The sequence below is a fragment of the Rhinolophus sinicus genome, chromosome 18 (assembly GCF_057876585.1).
Source record: "Rhinolophus sinicus isolate RSI-liver-muscle chromosome 18, RSI-T2T, whole genome shotgun sequence".
Lineage (NCBI taxonomy): Eukaryota > Metazoa > Chordata > Mammalia > Chiroptera > Rhinolophidae > Rhinolophus > Rhinolophus sinicus.
Genome location: NC_142518.1, coordinates 62,617,152 through 62,638,684, shown reverse-complemented (window position 1 = coordinate 62,638,684; position 21,533 = coordinate 62,617,152). Strand labels below are relative to the sequence as shown.

The 21,533-nt window shown below is 36.0% G+C and overlaps 1 protein-coding gene across 3 annotated transcripts in view; it reads right to left on the bottom strand.

Moving 5' to 3' along the window:
• The window catches only part of DIAPH2 (diaphanous related formin 2), an 832,169-nt gene that overhangs the window by 742,988 nt on the left and 67,648 nt on the right, over nucleotides 1-21,533 (bottom strand). For 2 of the 3 annotated variants that reach the window (XM_019756670.3, XM_019756672.3), the window contains 2 exons: nucleotides 18,708-18,812; nucleotides 12,762-12,782 (listed from right to left, as the gene is read on the bottom strand). In XM_019756670.3, the coding sequence (XP_019612229.2) occupies nucleotides 12,762-12,782; nucleotides 18,708-18,812 (126 nt within the window). The remainder of the gene's footprint in view (nucleotides 1-12,761; nucleotides 12,783-18,707; nucleotides 18,813-21,533) is intronic. The other variant, XM_019756671.3, reaches the window with a different exon arrangement.

The following is a 21,533-nucleotide window of genomic DNA, read 5'->3' as shown; positions in this document are numbered from 1 at the left end:
CAGAGAAATTATTAGCTATTAGTACCAAATTCCTAACAGCGGTTTATGTTAGGGTTATGGGGGTATGGGTAGATTTGTTTGTTTTAATTCTCTCTCCTTAACTCCATCATCCAATTTTCTGAAATGTACTGTTGTTACTCTTAGAATGAGAATAACAAACTTGAAAAGGATTTGTTTTAAAACGTATATTTGATTTAAAACATATTTAAAGGAAACATGTTTTTTTGTATTTAAACATTTAACACTACTTTAAAAAAATGAAAGGCAAATTCTTAACAACTATCACAAATCTTAAAATTCAACTCCAGAAACTTTCCCACTTCTGAATTTGTGTGACCCTAGTTTGGAAGTAGTTATTGAATGCTTAATTTGTAGGTTATATACAATATTCGGCACGAGAAAAAGAGTTCATATAAAACGAGAAAAGGGTGTGGTGGCTGTGCAGTTTAAAATGCAGGTATTTTAATGTTTAGATGGAGGATTAGGGTAATCCTCACAGCTGCTTGTGCCTTTTCATAAGGAGGTGACTTTAAATGCAGTCTGTGGCCTAGGGGCCTTCAGAGAACACCTGAGCTTTTATTCTACTAAGGTTGTCACTATAACTGCCTTCTAAACTGACACTGAGTAATGAAGGCATGTGTACATGCGTGCACTACAAGCTGGCAGGAGTTGGGGTTCAGCGCTTTCTTCCAAAAATGTACATTAGGAACTACAATGAGAATCATCACTTCTTTGATTATTACTGTAATAATGATTTCAGTACGTAGTGTGTTTTACAGTGGACAAAGTGCTTCATAACTATATGAGGGTGGCAGGGTAGGGAAAAGCAAAGAGACTTGGGTTCAAGAAATGTTGAGTGTTTTATCCCCAAATCACTCTGCCTTAAAGAGAGGTAGCCATGAGCCAAACCCCAGGACTTCGAAAGTCCAAACAACGTAATTTTCACTATGTGATAATTTATGCTAGAAGCATGCATTGCGTGTGGTGGCTCTCCTGTGGGTATAATTCACTTTGTATACCAAGCAGTGAGCAAAAACAATTGGAGAAAAACTCTAGGTGAACATCCAAGATGTTTCTAGTCGGTGTGATGAAGAGCTATTTTGGGAGTTTCCTAGATAATGGAAAAAGAATAGGGGTGACGGCTTCTCACTATATTTTAGTCCCATCTGTATACAAAAATCACAATCGCTATCAACAGCGGAGTCATCACTAAAGCTAAGGACCTGCGTGCGTGCAGGCACGCACACACGCTGAGTAAAATGAGAATGAAAGCCTTTAGGTTGGGTGTATTATCAAGTAACACTTATAGTTCTGAGGCTCCAAACTATACAATCCAAAATCAATTAAAAGAAAGCTGCAATATAGAGCAAAATTGAAGCCAAGGGGCCACTTAAATCTACAAGCGCCTAAGAGAGACTGCGTGGGTGACGATGAACAATCATTCTCAGTGGGAGGAGGATACCAGAGGAAAGGGACCTGAACTGTGACAGGAGAAATTTAGTTTATTCTTGGGGGTGGGGGGAAGATTTTAAGATGCTGGACTGCATTTCCAATGAAAGAGCACTTTTGTCTTGAAAAGCATTACAAAAGCAGCTTTCTGGTTTCAGTTTATATACAGCTCAGTGTCAGAGGAGTTGTGACTACGTAGAGTGAACAAAAGGACGTTTAATTATTTTATCACTCTTCTAGCCTAGTGTATTTTGAAATCTGTAAGGTATATTAAGACATAGCCCTTGCCCTTGGAGAGTTTATAAGCATTTTAATTACAAAATATTAATTAAACAAAACTAATATTTAATTGAAATTAATTCTAAGAGGCAGAGTGCATGAGAAAGGCAAACAGCAATGATATAAAACTAGAAGAGCCACAATGTTTAATCTATTTTCGACACAGGAAAAATGCCTTAAAAAGAATTATTTTTGATATTTATATTTGATTTATAAAGCAGCAATATGTCTTTCCTCAAATTTAAGTTGCTCAGCATGCTCTGTTCACCTGAGTTGATATTAACCTGTTTGCGAATATCTGCTATGAAAACACACAGACCACGTCTGCTCCATCATTTTTGTCCCCTGGAGCAACATGTGCATAGAGGTGACAGTTAGCTAATCCCACCGGCAGGTCACTAGCTATTTTGTCGATGTGAGTGAGTATAAGCACTCTCCGCCCATCAGCAATCAGGGAAAGACCGACTAATAACAACGTCAGGGGAGGCAAGCACCCACGGTGACGATCGTTATCCACAACCACAACCGCCTGGAATCCACTAAATTCTCAAGTCTGGGTGAAGAAGCCAAGTTCTGAAGTCAGTCTGACTGGACTCAAGTCCTGGCTCTCCCACTTACTTACCGTTCAACCCCAGACAACGTATTCACTTTTCTAAGCCTCACTTCACTCCTCTATAAAATACGTAGGGTGAGAACTGTTATGAGGATTAAGTTCGTTTTTACATGGAACTTGTTGAGCACAGTTCCTGGCACTTAATGTCCTCTAAAGGTTAGCTATCATGAAACGTTAAATACAACACATTATTTGCTAGGCGTGCCATAACAACAACCCAAAAAAAAACAAAAACAAAAACACCACAGAGCACAGAGGAAGTAGCTTAAACAACCAAGATTTACTTTACTTCCTCACAATTCTGGAGGCTAGAAATCCAGGATCCAAGGTGTCAACAGGGTTGTTACCCTCTAAAGCCTCTCCCCTTAGTTTGCAGATGGCCACCTTCTCTCTGTGTCCTCAAATGGTCTTCCCTCTATACCCACCTCCGGTGTTTCTTTGTCCTAATTTCCTCTTCTTATAAAGACACCAAGTAAACTGGATTAGGGCATACCTTAATGGCCTCAAATAACCTCTTCAAATACAGTCACATTCTGAGGTACTCAGGGTTAGAGCTTCAACATATGAATTTGGGGGGGATACAATTCAGCTCATAACATATACCTTCTCTCATTCTAAGCAAAAGCATTCCACACAATACAAAAATCAGAAATAATTTTGAGGAAAATTCTCAGTTCTCTTAAAACTTCTCAGCTTTCAGATAGGGTTGTTCTCGCCCATTCTCAGGAATATTTTTTCCGCTTTCCTGTTCCCAAATCTCAAGATATAAACTGTTTTCTGTTCTCCACGATGAATCGTTTCCACAAAGTGACGGCCGATACTACCAACCACCTGAGTTCAAGGAGCCGATTTTCCCGATTTCCCGCATTCGAGAATGAAAAAGCGAAAACAATTACCAAGAACGGGCGGGAATTCCCACCCAGAAACCCTACTTTCAAACATAGAGGAACCTATGTAAATTAACTTAACTTTGAGAGGACAGATGGATAATAGATACATACATACACACACACACAACACACACACACACACACACACACACACACACACACACACAGAGGATCTAGGATACAGTTGCCATTCACACTTTGTGAAACAGCTCTTTGAATGCAAAACTACTCTGCCATAAAGCATCATCATCAATGAAAATAAATGATTTACCTGAAGGGTACAAAGTAGTTACTATACTCAGAGCACAAGAATTACATTGCACAAGCAATTATTTTCTCCTTAGATCACAAGTTCATTAAAGAAAAGAACCATGACAGGGTAGTAACATTTACAAACAAATCAGCATAAAAACTGAACCCAGAAAGTTGTTTGTGTCATTGATTGATGCTCTCAAAATTCATTTTTGTTTACTTTATTGTTTTGATAGGTAATTGTGGTTGCAACTATAATAGAATATGCAATTAATGTAATAATCCTGGTATTTGAATTATGGTAACAACAACAAAATAAATATTACCTTAAATGTTACTAGTCTCATGACCATTATTTAGAGATACAGGTCCACAGTGCGTTTCAAAAAAGCATATAAAGTCAATATTAATTCGTTTGAATATCTGTTGACCACTGTCTGGCCAGTATAAACTACTCAAAAAAACACCTCCATGGGATAAGGAGGTTTTCCAGACACCAGGAATACGAGATAAAAGCAATGTCTTTCTAAAAAACTGATACACAAACCTACAGAAATACATGTAATATGTAGCTCAAATAAGAAAATATGTGAAAGGGCTTTAAAAACTGTAGAGCATTTGGTAAGTCTAAGGTGACATTTTAAAGATGATCCTATTCAACGTAACTAATTTTGGTCCAAACAAATAGTCCTTTCCTAACAGATAAGCAGATAAAAAAAATTAACTAAAATGGGAAATGGAATCAAACATGTGAGAAAAAGCCCAAAATGTGATATACAGTTAACTCTTTAATATTGGTCATAATCTTATTGTTTGCACTTTTTCCCTGGCTGACATTTCTACCTGGATTTAGCATTGCCTCATAAAAATATCCCAGTGGCATACCACTGTTTTATCCTGGCAACAGCAAATTTTATAGAGCTTTTTAAAGGATATATAGTATAGAGACTATATTACTTAACAACAAAAGAAAACACACACAAAAACACACTTACATAATTATTTCATGCTGTATGGCTGATCAAAATTTTTGCCCTAATTGAAAAGTTAAAAAAAAAGCAATATAAAATAATGGTTCTACTCGTTTTTAAATGTATTATTTTACCTGATTATATACAGAGAAGTCTCTTCAATAGAAATTTCTAACATGATCACAATCAAAATATACAGAAAATAAACTTGCAGTGCAGAATCCTAGATGAAAAGTACATCTTTTTATTTCAATATTAGGATATATTATAAAGCATAACTACCCATACTCATAAATATTAACGCAATCAATTTACAAAATATATGTCTAAACAGAAAGTCAATATTCATACTGCCTTTTAGATGTTTCCAAATGCCCAAGCCAAGATAACTTACTAGTATTTTATAATCTACATTATCTTAGCATTCCTTAAACAATGAATTCAATCTGGCATGATGAAATAACGTAATTTATGACAATGCACTGGAAGGAAAGAGACTGGTAAGAAACTGTTCTAAAAATGAATGGAGATTCAAATAATAAAATATTTCAAAACATATGCAGATACTCCTATGTGAAGCAAGTATAATACACAAGCTGGCTTGCAGCATTAAAACATAAGGAAATGGGAAGGTAGCTACTCCTTGTACATAATGAATGTGAAATTAGAAAAGACAGAAATTGGAACTTTAATGGCGCTTGTGCTATTTTTAAAAGACCACTTATACCATCATTAAACAGTCTCAGGTCTTATTTTCACCTGATTACCAAACGAGGTTTTTCTACTTTATATATACTAGTTAAAAATAATTGCATGGATTATTTTATTCTGATTGAATTTAGATTTTTAACAAAATCGTCACCACCATAAAGCTAAATATTTTACTGTAGCAACTATCCTACAATTTCTAAACCCGTAAGAAAAAAACAATCAAATTGGAGAGCAAGAAAGCCATGTTTTATCACGCAGCAGCTACTTCAAGCTCCAATAATCAATGTTTTGTCTCCCCCTTCTGGACTATACAATTACTTTAAAAAAAAAAAAAAAACCTGCAAAGTAAGATATGATCTTTCTTAACAGGACATAGTCAAATAATTGGCCTGACACAAGTGTAACATTACATGAAGTAATCATTAAGACACTATTGGATAGGTAAACTAATAAAACTTCAATTTAATAATGTAATAGCAGCTTAACAACACACAAATATATACTGCCACCCTTCGTGGCATTTTATGGAGATGATGATTACTAGGTGGCTTATAATAAAGGACACATCAGTAGCATTTTGAATTTATTACTTTGATCCTGGCCATAAGGTTATACTTCTAACAGGAATTTTCCTTCCGTATGACCTTGTTCACCAGCCAGAGGAAACAAATCCATTTGGCTCTCCTTTGAGAAAAAAGTCCTGCAATATTCAATCAGTGCCCATGATTCCCAATGCCCCAATTAGGGCCAAGAAATATACATTTGTATCTAACCTTCACCTATGATGGGATTGCGCTTTTGATTCAGATTATTTAGAAATATAGCAAACGGTGTAAGTGTGCGGTCTTAATTATGTAAAAATTATGTAAAGTGGCTTACCTGGTAAGCAATACTACCCATCAACAAAATAATTAGCTCTTTTCTATCAGAATCTATTGAGTCAACAAGTACACAGGTCCTTCATTGCCTAGTACAGATATTGAGGCTTCAGCTTCTAAACAGGTAAATATTATTAGAATGATAAACAACATATATTCAGCCACAATGTGCAGTCTGTTTAAAATAGTAAAGGTCAGAGTTTGAAACAGAATCAAGTTATAAAATTCTATGCTTAATGCTCCAACTGCTAACGAAATGTTCTTGCATGGTGATAACTTTATTCCTGTTTTTGTGATTTTACTAATTTCTCCTTGACTGTCATATCTAACTGAACTCATCATCTTCTGCTCCAAACTTAGTCTTCCTCCTGACTTCTCTATGAATGCTCAAGTAACCATCATTTCAGTCACTCATGCTTGAAATTTCAGTCATGATTGATGCACACGTCTCCTTTCTGCCCTTTTTAATCATTTGCTGAGGCTGAGATCTTCTATTTCCACAATCTCTCTTAATCGCGCTCTCTCTCTCTCTCTCTCTCTCTCTCTCTCTCTCTCGCTCGCTCGCACGCGCACACACACACACACACATCTGTACCCTCCATTTAGTTCTTACTAACCACCCTCCAGTTCAGGGTCTTATTATTTAAACTACTTCAACAACCCCTAGCTTGATCTCCCTGCCCTAGTCTCTAACCTCTCCAATTTCCACTGCTCCATTAATCTTCCCCAATACAGCAAGGAATTTGTCATTCCATTGCTCAAAACCTTCCAGGATTCCTCACAACTCCTCGGCATGTCCCTTCTAAAATGACCTTAACCTACCTTTCCAAATTTACAACCCACTACTATGCTTAACCTATGCTTTTAGTTATCTTAACTACCTCTCAGGATTGGTTATTAAATACCCCAATACTTCCTCTTGTTCACCCCATTCCAGCCACAGCGGCCTCCTTGCTAGTCTTCAAATACTCCAGGCACACTCCTGCCTCCAAGCCATGGCACTTGATGTTCTCTCTGCCTGTAAAGCTCTTCCTTGGATATTCACATAGCTATCCCCAATTTCATTCATGTCTCTGTCCCAATGTCATTTGCTCAGAGAGCTCAACTATGTAAAACAGCACATCTCTAATCACTCGCAGCATTCTCATCTTGCTTTTTCTCCCCTTCATAGCACTTACCACTACCTGTCATTATATTTCATATGTGTCTTATTGTCTGTCTCCCCAACTAGGGTGTAAGCTCCATGAGTAATGTATCTGTATGGTTCATCATTCAAGCACCTAGAAACACTTTCTGGTGCATAACAGATAACCAGTAACTTTGTTCAAGAAAGCAATGAAGGGGCAGCCGGATGGCTCAGTTGGTTAGAGCGCGAGCTCTCAACAAGGTTGCAGGTTCAATTCCCACATGGGATGGTGGGCTGCGCCCCCTGCAACTAAAGATTGAAAACGGCGACTGGACTTGGAGGTGAGCTGCGCCCTCCACAACTAGATTGAAGGACAATGACTTAGAGCTGATGGGCCCTGGAGAAACACACTGTTCCCCAACATTCCCCAATTGAAAAAAGGAAGGAAGGAAGGGAGGGAGGGAGGGAGGGAGGGAGGGAGGGAGGGAGGGAGGGAGGGAGGGAGGGAGGGAGGGAGGAAGGAAGGAAGGAAGGAAGGAAGGAAGGAAGGAAGGAAGGAAGGAAGGAAGGAAGCTGGCTGGCTAGAGAGGTTAACGAGGTTACAGAGAAAGACTGAGTACTCACTCATGTTCAAATTCAGGTCTTTCTGATGCCAAAACAAACACTAACCCATAAACACCCATAAATACCCATAAACACCCTACTGCTGCCCCAGGCACTCAATATTAATGCCATTAAATTATATTTAACATCGTATGGTCTGGTCACTATAATTCTACTTTCCAATTATCATATGTAATAACGTCAATTCTTACATTTTTTCCCCCACATAGAATAGTGATTTTTCCACCTGTGGACAAATTATTCCTGGCTTGCAGTGAAATCAATCATTTTAGCTGTGTTCTAAATCAGCTTTCTGCAATGTTTTACTTAATAAAAAAAATTTATAATGGTTCAAAAAGTTATACAACACTGATTTAGATCTAGAAGCCATTCAAAAAGTATTCAGTTCTTTATATCTCTACCCTATCCCAAATTCACTTTTGCTATTTTAAGATACCTACAGGAAGATATTTTATCATTTCCCTTCATAGATGGTATCCATAACAACTCTTAAACTGTTTTATTAAATCTTTAAAATAATCTTGTCAATATTACCTTGAGACCACATTTTTTTTTTCTCGAAGTTCAACAATAATCTACACCAGATAACACATTGCTTCCAGTAGAGGTGAAGCATTCTCCCTTTCCCTTCAGCTGAAGCCTTCCCACCGTTCTTGACCAAGAATAAATGTTACCAAATAGCACATGTCTTGAATACTTTGCAAAAAAAGAGGCAGCTCATACTCTTATCTAATTTTACCATGTAATCTTCCTGCTTTTATGTTTTCCATACCAAGTATTTCATAGAATTCAATACATTTAATGAACAATATATTTGAGACCTACTATCCGCAAGCCTCTTTATATGTTAAATATATTAAATATAAGCAATAAACTTTAAAACCATCCTGAATTTAGTATTGTTAGCCTCATTTTATGGATGGGAAGACTGAGGTTCAGAGACGTCAAGTCAATTATTTAAGGTCACACAACTGGTGTGTAGCAGAGTGGAAATCTGAACCCAGGTCTATTTGCAGCTAAACAAACGACCTCTACGAAAATTTACATCCCTTCATAGGACCTACACTACAGATATAAACAGACAGACCCATAGGGTGATAGTATTATTCACAGGTATTCATTACTATAAGCTAAAGTAAAATAGGAGTATCTCTGTAAGAGAAGCCCTTAAGGAACATATAATAGAAAGTATAATACTGAAGTAGAAAGTAATTCCATGAGAGAGAGAAAGAAAGTGCTACCGAAATTCAGATAAAGCATTAGACAGAAACCAGGGCTGGGGAGAAGTGGGGCTGGGAACCGGGATAGGTTTCACAGAAGAGCTGTGGAAGATGGGCAGAATGTTGACAAAGAAAGAAAAACATTTTCTGCTAAAAAATATCAGAAGAGCAAAGTCAGAAGCAAGACAACATGAGGCTGAGAGAGTAGTTATGTTCAGGTAACAGACAGTTTTCCAGCCTGATTTTTTAAGTAAAATTTATAAAAAGTAATAGTGAAAAGAAAACTGACGGTAGTTCAAGATCAGGATGGTCTCAAATGCCTCCACTTCTACTTCTCATCAGTACCACATAGACGAAAGTCATGCAGACCTAGTTTATTACATATCTCATCTCTCCAATTTCAATCTGGCTTCTAGTCTACATCACTCATTTTTTGACCAACGTATGTAGTTCCCAGGCAACCATAATACTTAAAATTGTTCTTTTAGAATTTCTTCTGTCTGGAAAACTTCTATGAAATTCTTATCTGCCCATTTTATCAATGAGCAAACACTTCCCACCTTTAGAAGATTAATGAGGCCATGAAAAATAAGCCCATTCGTACCTTTCACCAGTGCTTTTCAAATACTGTGTTTTCACTCCGGTCTCTAGTCTCGAAAACAACGAAAAAAATCTTTGCCCTTAAAGCACAGTACCCCTGCCACCTAAACTCTGTATCTAATCCCTCATCACTTCCTCTAGAAGCCGATTCCTAGTTTCCTCTCTTTACTGCAGGATTTGCAAACTCCAATGTGAGAAGCAGGTCGTAAGTGAGACCAGGGGTATGATATGGTTTATATTGCGGGTCCATCATAACAGCCATCTCATTCTACTGTCTTTCAAACAACTCGGACAAGATGAAACTTTGCACGAACCATATACAGCCTGCTGGCCTGCCATTTTGCAACTTTTACTATATTACATCTTTAGGCCCTGCCTTTCTTGTGTTTACCTAGCTGTCTTCCCCATTGGACCTAGTATTTTGAGAGCAGGAGCTATGTTCACTGGGGAAGAAAGACATATTAATGATTTACTAAAATGGTACATACTATAACACAGCTATATACACAGTGCTATGGGAAGGAAGGAGTTACCTAGGACAGGCTCTCCTTTTAAGATTGACATGAAACTGAATGTTGATGGATATTTCGGAGCTTGCTGGGCACACTAAAAAAGAAAAGGGCATTCTAGCTCAAACACATAGAATATGCCTGGTTTAGAGGTGTGAAGGAAGAGGATGTGAAGGGATTGCCAAGTGCTCCTGTACGGACAGAGGACAGGCACATGAAGGCATGCAGCTGGAGATGAAATTAGAAAAGCAGGCAGGGCTGAGACCACAAAGGGCAACAGGGAGCCATGTGAGGTTGTCAGGGGGAGACACGTGATCTCTGGCCACAGCGAAGAACACACATGCGCGAGTTGTGACAACAAAGGCCAGGAGGCTACCCGGGAGGCCACAGCAATCGCACATATATTCAATGATGAGTATGAACTAAGGGACCCGCGGAGTGGGTTATGGGGGGAGGGGGGGTAGGAGGCATTGAGAGTTATTTAGGAGAAATAATCAATACACGTTGGCAACTAGACATGGAGAAAATGGTAATATTTCACTGGCTTCTGGCACAGAGCATTGGACTGCTTAAGGCGCCCAGACCAGACATACAGGCGAGCTCCAGGCAACATTAATAGAAGCTCAAGATTGCTGTATGGCCCACAACTCCGTGATCTAACCCTGCCCTTCCACACCTAGCCTCCAGTTTAATACTGGGCCTTACTGACCCTCACACCAATCTCCTAGGTAGACACCCCCATCTCCACACACACACACAAACAAATCTCTCCATCCTAATCGAGTATTTCTCAAAGTCCGCCCCTCAGCCTACCTTAACAGAATCTGCTGTGGGGTTTCATTAAAAATGGAGACTTCTTGGCCCTATCCCAGACCCCACAAGGGACAAAAATTGCATTTTGGTACACTTTCAAGTTTGAGAACCGTTCTCCTCATGTAACCTACCTACAACTATTACATTTATTTTTCTTAAATCCTGCTTTCCTCAGGTCATTCCTTGCTCAAACTAATTTCTGATCTTCTGCCTGGACGTCTAGATCCTCTTTCAAATTGTTTTTGTTGTTGTTGTTGTTATTTTGTTTGTTTTTTGTTTTTTTGTGTGTTTTTTTGTTTTGTTTTGTTTTGTTTTGTTTTACCTTTCCAATATATATTCTTTTTCCAGCAAACTCAACTTCATCCCTAGCTTCCCTCTTCCCTACCCCGTCCCTACAGGACTTGGTTCTGTCTCCAAACCTTTGCACTGAATGTTACTTCCCTAATCTGGAAGCTTCTCAGTAGTCTCCTCTCCCTAGTCAAATCCAAGCCATCATCACTAACTATTCCTGAAAGCCCAGTTTAAATCCAGAAATTTTGCCTGGAGTTTTTCTAATTACTCTAACCCTACTTCTCTCTCCTGCTTATGAATTCCTATTACGGTAAGTCCTCTCTTAACGTTGTCGTCTTAGAAACTGTGACTTTAAGGGAAACGACATAACACAAAACCAGTTTTACCACAGACTAATTGATATAAACAACAGTTAAGTGCCTAGGGCATCTCATCAATGTTACAATGAAGGATGGATGCTGAACAGAACACCGTTATTCGAGGACTGCTGTACACTTACAATCAGCATGCACAATTTAAGGTTTGATTATTTTGACATGTTATTGAAACCATAAGGTCTCTTCTCATTTTCCAGTCATCAGTGTACCTAGCACAGTTCTTGGCACATAATGAGCACTAAAGAAATATTTGCTGATTTTTGATAGTATCCTGAAAGATTGATGGCTTTTTTCCCCCACATGGATTGGAAAAAAAAAGGAGAAATCAATTTTTTAAAGCAAAACAAATGTTAAAATACACTGACTATTCTAGATACCATGGTATTTGGTGATATTAAAGATGTTTCCTGTCCTGTTCTCTAAATGCAGACTCCTCAGTCATGCAGGCAAGGTAATTACAAATAGCTCTCAAGTACAATACAGGCCATTTCAGTGTATTATGTAGTAGTGTATCGTGTAATTATGGCACTGAAATACAGTGCCTTGAATTTAAAACCTTTCAAAGACAGCAACAGAAAGAAGTCTTAAAAGATACTGTAAGTCAGTCACTTCAATTTATCCATTTAATAACCGAACCTCAGAGAACTTACATCACTTGCCCAAAGTAACAGAGCCAATCAGTAGCACCCAACAAAAACTAGCACCCAGGCCTCCTGACTGAACATCAGGGTTGCTTTCATTACCCTATGTGCACAGTGAGACTAAAATCAAAATGAGATATTTTAATAAGAATTCCTGTTAGTATAAACCAAGTCTCTCCTTGCCATCCCAAGAAACTGAGGTAAAATAAGCAATTTCATCAGAATCATAAAGATTGACACAGGCACAATTCTAAAATAAAATAAACAACAAAAAATGTAAAACTTTTAGAAAGACAAAATATAAAAGCATGTTCCAGTTCTAAAACATTTCAAAACCACAAGAAAAATACTTCACAGAGCTAAATTCTAATCATCTGGTTTTAATATTCATCTCACCACTTTGGTAAAATATGTACCAAAAGAAGAACCAAACATAGAAAATACTATAGACAAAAATCACTCAATTCCCAAATGCACAAATTCATATCTAAGGGGAAAACACATCTTTTGTACTCACCGTAACTTTACTTCCAACTATCTGCATGCAGTGGTCAACGGAGAGTGGTTATGGTGTAAAAAAAGAACAAAGAAAAACAAACAGCAACAGTTATTAGTAATTAGAAGCTTTTCACAGAAGTGTTTAGTAAATTAGTAAATAGCTAACCCTATATATACTTTTAACACTTTAGATCTAGAGACTAAAACAAATATATCAGTATTAATTTCTACCACGTTTCAATAAAGTCTTGGAATAAGGATTCCCAAATAAAAGATTATTACTATTTGAGGATTTTTAAAAATATATTGTATTGGAATTGTCATATAGTGCAATCTAAATATCAAGTAATGAAAGATTAAGTGTTAATTAGGCATCAGATATTTTAGCAGACTACACAGCCCCTCAAAAAAATTATCAATAGAAACTTGATCTTTTCCCAAATACCGTTTTTTTCTTTCTTTAATAGTACAACAGGTATACTATTGGGGTTGAAATAAGGTATTTTAGAATATAAATGTTGCATTTAAAGTCATGCATTAAGTTAAAAAATGAACTTTAGGTTAAAAACTGGAATATTTTATATTGCTATAAATTTGAGGTTTATAACATCGTGTTGTATTATACTGGAAAATTAAAAAGAAAATAGATTGCTTATGATTCTAGTTTTCTAGGTCATCCTAGCATTCTATTACAAGATCTGAGTTTTCTACATAATGTGAAGACAAAGAAGCATTTTATATCTGAACATGCAGATATTCCTAAGGAGGAAAACAGCTCAAAATCGCAACTTCAACTGAGCTTTTCCTAATGGATAAGAGATAAGAGAATTTCTGAGTGGCAGAATTTTGTTTTAAAAAGCAATAAGTAAAACCAGTCTTAAACGTAATTTTATGCCAAAATCCAAATATAAATCAAAGCATTGTTATCGGATTCCTACACTTGAACATCAAGCAATGTCCAAAAAAGAGCTAATCCACAATCTAAAACCATGAATCTAGCAGTTATTATCAAGATGTGTTCTGTTTCTCAGCTAGTACTTTAAAAAATCAAATGTAACTGAAATCCCAGGAAGAATCCTAAGTTGAACAGGCTACCACAAGACACAAAAAGATGACAGTTTCCAAGTAAATGATTTCAGAGGAATCCATGAATCTCCAAATAGAGAAGCAGCTTTCATATAAAATATTCACTCAACTGACTATTTACAGGCAGTGATTATCCAGTTGAATAAAAGCCTCTTTGGTGCCATTAACAGTCTTCTAAATTGAAAGATATGCTATTGACCTAAATTATTTCCTCCCACCAAAAAGACAGAGGTCTTATTTGTCTCTTGTTTATTTAGCACACAGACATGAGACTAAAAAGAGAATGTGAGTCTGTCTTAACAATTAAAGCAGGTCTATACCCAGTGAAATGATCAGAATTTGGCCCATTTAATGATTCATTTGGATTGCAAAATGACTGCATTTAGCTAAAGCACATACAGCAAACAGATTAGAATGGCAGAGGGAAGTTAAGAAAAACTGGTTTGGTCATGTTTGGGTTCAATTGTTTCACCAAACCCAGACCATGCCTGGAAAAGAAGACCTGAGAAAGAAACTATCTGATAATGTCAAAAGCAAAGCCATAATACATGTATACACAAACACACATTGATATATTGCAACTTTAACTACTTAGTATATGGGTCAATCTAAAATAATCTATAGATGTATTTGGTATCACTATTTTAAATTATTTCCGGAGATTTTTAAATCAACGATGGCACTCAATGGCTCATGTGTCTTCAAAAATATAATTTTACATATTTTAAAATCTCAACTTCAAAGGTTGTGATTTAAGTTAGAAATAAACTAGTTTCTTAATATTCTAATGAGGACATTGGCACATGCCAAACTAATGTTAGAATGTCAGTGACTGCTTTTTCCTCGTAACGGTCTATATAGGCTGTTCCAATACAACATGCAAGATTTGCCCTCTAAATTAGTGATATATTGTGACTCTTTCAAGATTATGAATCGGTATGACAGCATGTACAATATTCACAGAGCTTGGTTTCCCATTTCTTAAAATATGTGTTAGTGTTTTGGAAAAAAAAAAAAAAGACTCTTCTAGATTATTTGTGGCCAAATGATAGATGTGTACCAACTCCTCTAGGTCAGGTCCAGAACCACACTTGCTACAATGGGCGAATAAGCCCAGCTTGGCAAGAGAAGAGGTTCTTCTCCACTCCCTTATTTAAAGTTCATTCATCACTGACAGAGTTACTCAAGCTACTTTTTCCTTTAACATTCACACAATTTAACGTTGTCTATTGTGGGACTTTAAGAAGGAAAAACTAAGCAATAGTTTTCTTCATTATCTTTTAATTTCCTTTACATTCTCTTACTCCATGCTAATTTTAGCAAAGGTGATTACACAACAAGAGACTGTCCCTTTGCTTTAGAAACAGGTTTTGAGCACATAGCTGTGCATAGTTTCACCTTGCTTTACTGTCCTTACCCAGGAACCCAGGAGGTTGATGGGCATTTCTTATTGAGCTCATATTTTGTGTTTCAATTCCATACAAACTGACTAATACAGGTACTAAAGGGGGAAATGCACAACTAATGTTTAAGTTTAACTATAATTCTCACATGTTTTACATGTGACTATAAAACATTTTTGCACCAGGGACTCTAGCCCTTCACTTTGTTTCTACGTCACGATGAAAGTTTTGACGACTTAAAAGGCATTTTCATAAAGAAGTGGTTACAATCATACCTACTTTAAATGATGAAACATTTTTAATAAGTATATCAATATAATGAAAAAGCATAAAAAAAGGATAAGATACACAAGCAGGATGGAAACCTTGGTTACACATAGGTAAACAGCCATATGTTAAGTTATAATTTATGTAGTTTATTGTCATAATCATGAAGAGGTCAAAAGAAAAGAGGATTATTTGTTAATGAATGGCATCCCTCTCACCTTCAAAAGGAGGTGAGAAAACATAAGCAGTTTTCTCTGGTTCAACAACACAAAACACAGTACTAATTAATGTCTCCCCCAAGGTGAGAAAGCTTTAAAAGATGCTTATCAACAGGCTTTCTTTCATCACAATATTCGCTCCATGAAAAATATTAGTACCGAATTTTGCCATGTATAATGCGCACCCATGTTTCTGGCCCAAACTTTCAGGGGGTGGGGGGGAACCTTTTGTTTTAATATTTTAATTCAAATTTTTATTTGTTTACATTTAGGTACTTGTTTTTTGTATTATGAAGGAATTTTAGCCTTTATTTTTTAACATATTATGGTAGAAGAAATTTAACGTAACAAATAATTACGAAACACAACAACAGATACAAAGTACAAGAAATGTTATGTATCAATAACAAATTTACAATATTACTTATCATAAAGGCCAAGAACTCTACATAGTTGCAAGTTCATTGTAAGTTCAACAAAACCGATTATCGTATTCTGGGATATTATTTTGCATATGGAAATCATTATTTCTAGAGTTACACTTTTAACTCATACGCTTAAACGAAAGAATTAAAAACATTTATATAGATATGGAATTAGTACTACCCATGTATAATGCGCATCCTTATTTTCCCCTCAAGTGCACATTATACATAGCAAAAAACGGTAAATAAAATGTATAATCTTGGATCTCTAATGAAAGTACTGTACACATGTCAGGTGCTCATATGTATGCTGAATGAAACAAAGGTCATACACTAAATAGTTACGGTACTGATTTTGAGGCCAACACCTTAAATACAGAATTTTTACTGTTTTTTGAGAAACATTCAATTTCCATTTTTCGAATAGAGCAATTCAAGAGAGCTCATCCCGCATGTACCCAAATTTTAGTATTTTAATCTGAAAAATGAGCATATAACTTAAAGTGTGCATTTCTTTGGGTCATTTGAAGAGGAAATAATGTGAGAAAAATGAAAATAAGTTCTACATAGCGTATAGCAATAGAGTAAAAATCAAAAGGTTAAGAAGAGCTTCATACAATCTCCATTACATTCAGTCCCACTTACACAAACAAAAAACAAGTGAGCCAGAAACACTACCAAAATCATTTCATCAAAAATATTACATGATTATTCATATATTATTATCTGTACTTTGCACTCAGATTTAGTTATATAGATTCAATACTGTATTTGCCTTTAGGTATTTGAAAAAATAACACTGAATTGTACACCCTGCATTTTCCTAAAGCATTTCACTGTGAACAATAACTTGAGTGCAAAAATGAGAAGAGATTCATCAGAATTTCAAAGTAAAACCCTATGCATCACCTAATTCTATTGAAAACAACGCTCATGGCAAATTTCACTTATCACTCAAAACATATTTCTGCCCTTGGATACCAGAAGCAAATTAAAAAACATGCTGTTGCTCTGCTCTGGCAGAGCTGCAATGCGTTATGTTTAAATAGTTTAGCATTCACATTTAGCTTGCTTAAAGTACAATACGGAATCAATATGATCGTAGAATTCAGGGCAAAACGCATCAGGAATTGCCACTATGATTACTATACTGAAATAGCATTAATAGGATAGCCAAATAACTTTAGAATATATTTTTCCAATGAAGAACTATTTTTTTTCACTGGTCAACTGTTTAAATTTAAAATATGCATGTTTTAAATGTAAATGTGTATGTATACATATATTATTTATGTAAGCACACACATTTTATATACATACCACACACAAAATCACCATTGTGTATATGCGTGTGCGTATACACACACATATATCTAATATATACATATATACAAAGTGATTTTATGAACTCTAGATGGTGAAAACGCTTTTTTGACATAAATGTGAACAATACATTTCCCCATTTCACAAAAGTGAGGGGATCAGAAAGCACAATCGGTAACCACAAGATTGTCATGGGATACAAAAGATAGTTTAGGGAATATAATCAACAATATTGTAAAGATTTTGTAGGGTTTCCAATAGACACTTGTCTTATTAGGGAGACCACTTCATGGACAGTGTAGGTGCCTGACCACTGCAGTGTGCACCTGAGGCTGAAGCTGAATAATACGGAATGTCAACTATAATTTAATAGTCACAGCATAAGGAATAGAGTCAATGGAACTGTAACAGCTGTATGCGATGTAAGAGGGGTAGTAGATTGGGGGAGGGGCATTATCACCTCGTGAGGGGTATAAACATCTATTACATTGTTTTGTACACCTGAAACTAATTTAAAACAATACTTTTTTTACAAAAAAAAAAAAAAAACCAGGGAGACTATTTGTGGAAGCACCTTAGCATGTGAAAAAAGCAAATATTCCATTAAAACTTAAGTTTCTCCTGCTGATAACAAGTCTTTTCAATGAACACTACTTTCAAATCTTTTGAGACTCACAAATTTTATTAAAGCTCATATTAAGCAACCTTCTTTATATCAAATTAAGCTGTACAATAACAATTATAAGGCAGCTTACATAGTTAGCATCACATAAAATAATGAAAAAAATCTAACAAAACTGTGTATTAAAAATATTGCTAAAATATTATGCAAGCAGAAACCAGACATGTAGCTTTAATGTAAACTTCAAGCTTACAACTAGACTGTATTTGTTTCTTCTCTCTCAAAATCCAAAATTGTCATAAAACAATGCATATTAAGTGGAATACGTACCTGCAAATTGCTGTCAATTTTTAGTAACTGCACAAAACCTCCGCCCCAAAACTCACTGGATTAACTCAGAGTCTTCTATCTTTAGTCTGTCTTGTTTATAATAACGGAAGTCTCTCTGATTATGAAGTTTAGAAATATATACTAAATGTGTAAAAACATATGTATAATTTTTTTTCTGAATAGTCTATATGAGTACACTGAGGCAAGAGCTTGAAAACCTGAGTTGAGTTTATTTCCAAGCAGATAATGCTAAGCTCATTCTGTTGGTGCCAGGAAAGACTCAATACTTACAGATTTGGCTGTAGCAGAAATGTACTGGACAACCATCTCTCGCTTCGTGATAAAATCTTTGTTTCGTAAAGGAGCTTTTCGTTCTTCATTAAGGTTCATGTCCTCCTGTTATAAAGAACATTTATTGTGCGCATTAGCAAATTTCTGCTTAGGAGTTTCAAAAGTTGTTAATAAATATTAATATTCTCTGTCTTACAATATTAAGTCATGCTGTGACTAATAACAATAATCATTTTGTCCTTAACTATTATTTTCCACTCTAGATATCATAATGTGGTAAAACTTTACCATATATTCATGGCTCATATCTCTACCTCGTCAAATAATGAGCAGAAAGAAAAAAATTGTTTTAACAACTCCACAAAATAAATTGGCAGTTTATAGCATAAATATACATCATATAGCAATTCTATTTATTTACCCTAATAGCAAAAATAAATAAAATAAATAAATAACAAACACACACGTTACTATTTGGTATATGTTCCCTTAGGATCATTATCTATCAGAGCAAATATGATTTGCAAATTAACAGGAAATATATGACCATAATGTCACTGAAGAAAAATTCATAAGAAGTTGCTAGATTCAGAAAAGTAAAAAAAAAAGGAACAAAGAAAACAAAATAGGAGAAATATAGTAGCTGTACTGGGATTATAAAAATCCCTCACTGAAGGGAAAAATATTCATTTACACACATTGTTTTGAGGTTCAATAGGCTTTAATTTGATTGAGAATCTTCCTTTATGTTGTGATGCACACACATATAACACTAGACAATTTTTATTTTCATTTTCCAACTCATATTAACCCTTGCAAAACATTAAGACTCTCTTGAGGGGTCACCAAGTTGGAAATGACTATGCTTCAGAAAGCACCATCAAAAGACAACGAATAGGTGAAAATGTTTACAAATCATGTGTCTGATAACAAACTTGTATCCATAACATATAAAGAACTCTTACAAATCAGTAATAAAAAGGCAAATAAACCAATTATAAATGGGCAAAGAATCTGAACAAACACTTCTCTAAAGAAGATATGCAAATGGCCAATAAGCACATGATATTCAACATCATTATTCATTAGGGAAATACAAATCAAAACCACAAGGAGATAACACTTCACTCCCACTAGGATGGCTAGGATAAAAAGATAGTAACAAATGTCGATGAGGATGTGGAGTAATTGGAACCCTGCCACATTGTTGGTGACAACGTGAAATGCAACCACTTTGGAAAACAGTCTAGCAGCTCCTCAAAAAGTGACAGTTACCACGTGACCCAGCTTATACCCAAGAAAAATAAAAACATATATCCACACAAAAAAATTGTCTATGAATACTCATAGCAGCAGCATCAAAGAGTGGAAACAATCCAAATGTCTAAGAGATGAATGGATAAACAAAATTATGTCCTTACAATGGAAAGTTATTCAGCCATAAAGAAGAATGAATTACTGATATACACTATAGCATGGATAGACCAAGAAATCATATTATGCTAAGTGAAAGAAGCCAGTCACAAGAGACTAAGTATTATATGATTCCATTTATATTAAATGTCCAGAATAGGAAAATCTATAGAGACAGAAAGTGGATTAGTGGTTGCCAGAGGCAAGGGAGGAGGGGATGGATGGATTGGGGTGTGACTGCTGATGTGGTATGGTATTTCTTTTTGGGGGTAATCAAAATGTTCTAAAAACCGATTGTTGTGATGGGTACACAACTCCTTGAATATACTAAAAAAACAGTGAATGCTTTTAAAGGGTAGGTTTTGTGGTATGTGAATTGTATCTCAATTTTTTTTAATTAGTATTTGTATCCCTTTATTCTCTTAGTAATTCTGGCCATTACTATTTTTTTTCATCAAGTAAACTAATGGGCAAAGAAAAATATTTAAAATTATTTTGAAGACTCACATGTGATAATGTGGGGGGGGGGAGGGAACAAAGGATCCACGAAAAGCAATCAAACTGCATCTATCTATTGAATACTAACGTCAATGACAGCAAGAATCTCATGGTCTAGTATATTTGTGATGCAGGAAAGAGGGTTCTTGGCTTCCAGTGGGACAGAGCCTGAGCCAGAAAAAGCACAAAAGAAGTTTATTGTGAGATAATCCACTCCACAGACAGAAGCAGTGAGTGCAGGTAGGCAAGAGACAGCCCCATCCTCCTCAGGGCTATAAAAAGTCCTCAGGGTTTTTATAAGTTAGGCTTTTAAATATGGGAATAAGGTGGAAAAATAGTTAGTTTTTGGAAGGGGTGGACTCTTCCGGAGACTTGGGATACACCCCTTTTTGGTCCTCACATAGTCCTCTCCAGAGACACGTGGTGCTGGTGTGCATGTCAGTTAGCATGGAGAGGTATTCCAATGACTGTATAATGTGGCTGGAAGTTACTTGGAGGTGGCTCTCCTTGCCATCTTGGTCTTGGTGGGTTCTGGCTGGTTTTCTTGTCTCATCTTGATTTCCGGTCCTTTGTCTTTCACTGGCAGTTAAGGATTTCCTTAGAAGACCTGCCCCCGCCCTATCTCACTTGCACCCACTGCAGTGACTCCTAATGATGATTCAGTTAATACCTATAAAACTTCACCTATACATATAGGACCACCCATCCTATTATCTCTATCACAGTTTCTACCCCTACATTTTCTACCTTATCTCCTTATTTCTCATTCATATATCATATTTGTTAATGACTTACCTAAAGACAGAAGACATCTTTCTCCTCTCTTTCTCCCTCATAGGCTAGATGTAGCACTGGTTGGATAGCACCTTTAATGTAGTCCACAGATACTCATCTATGTTCTGTGCCGATTTCAAC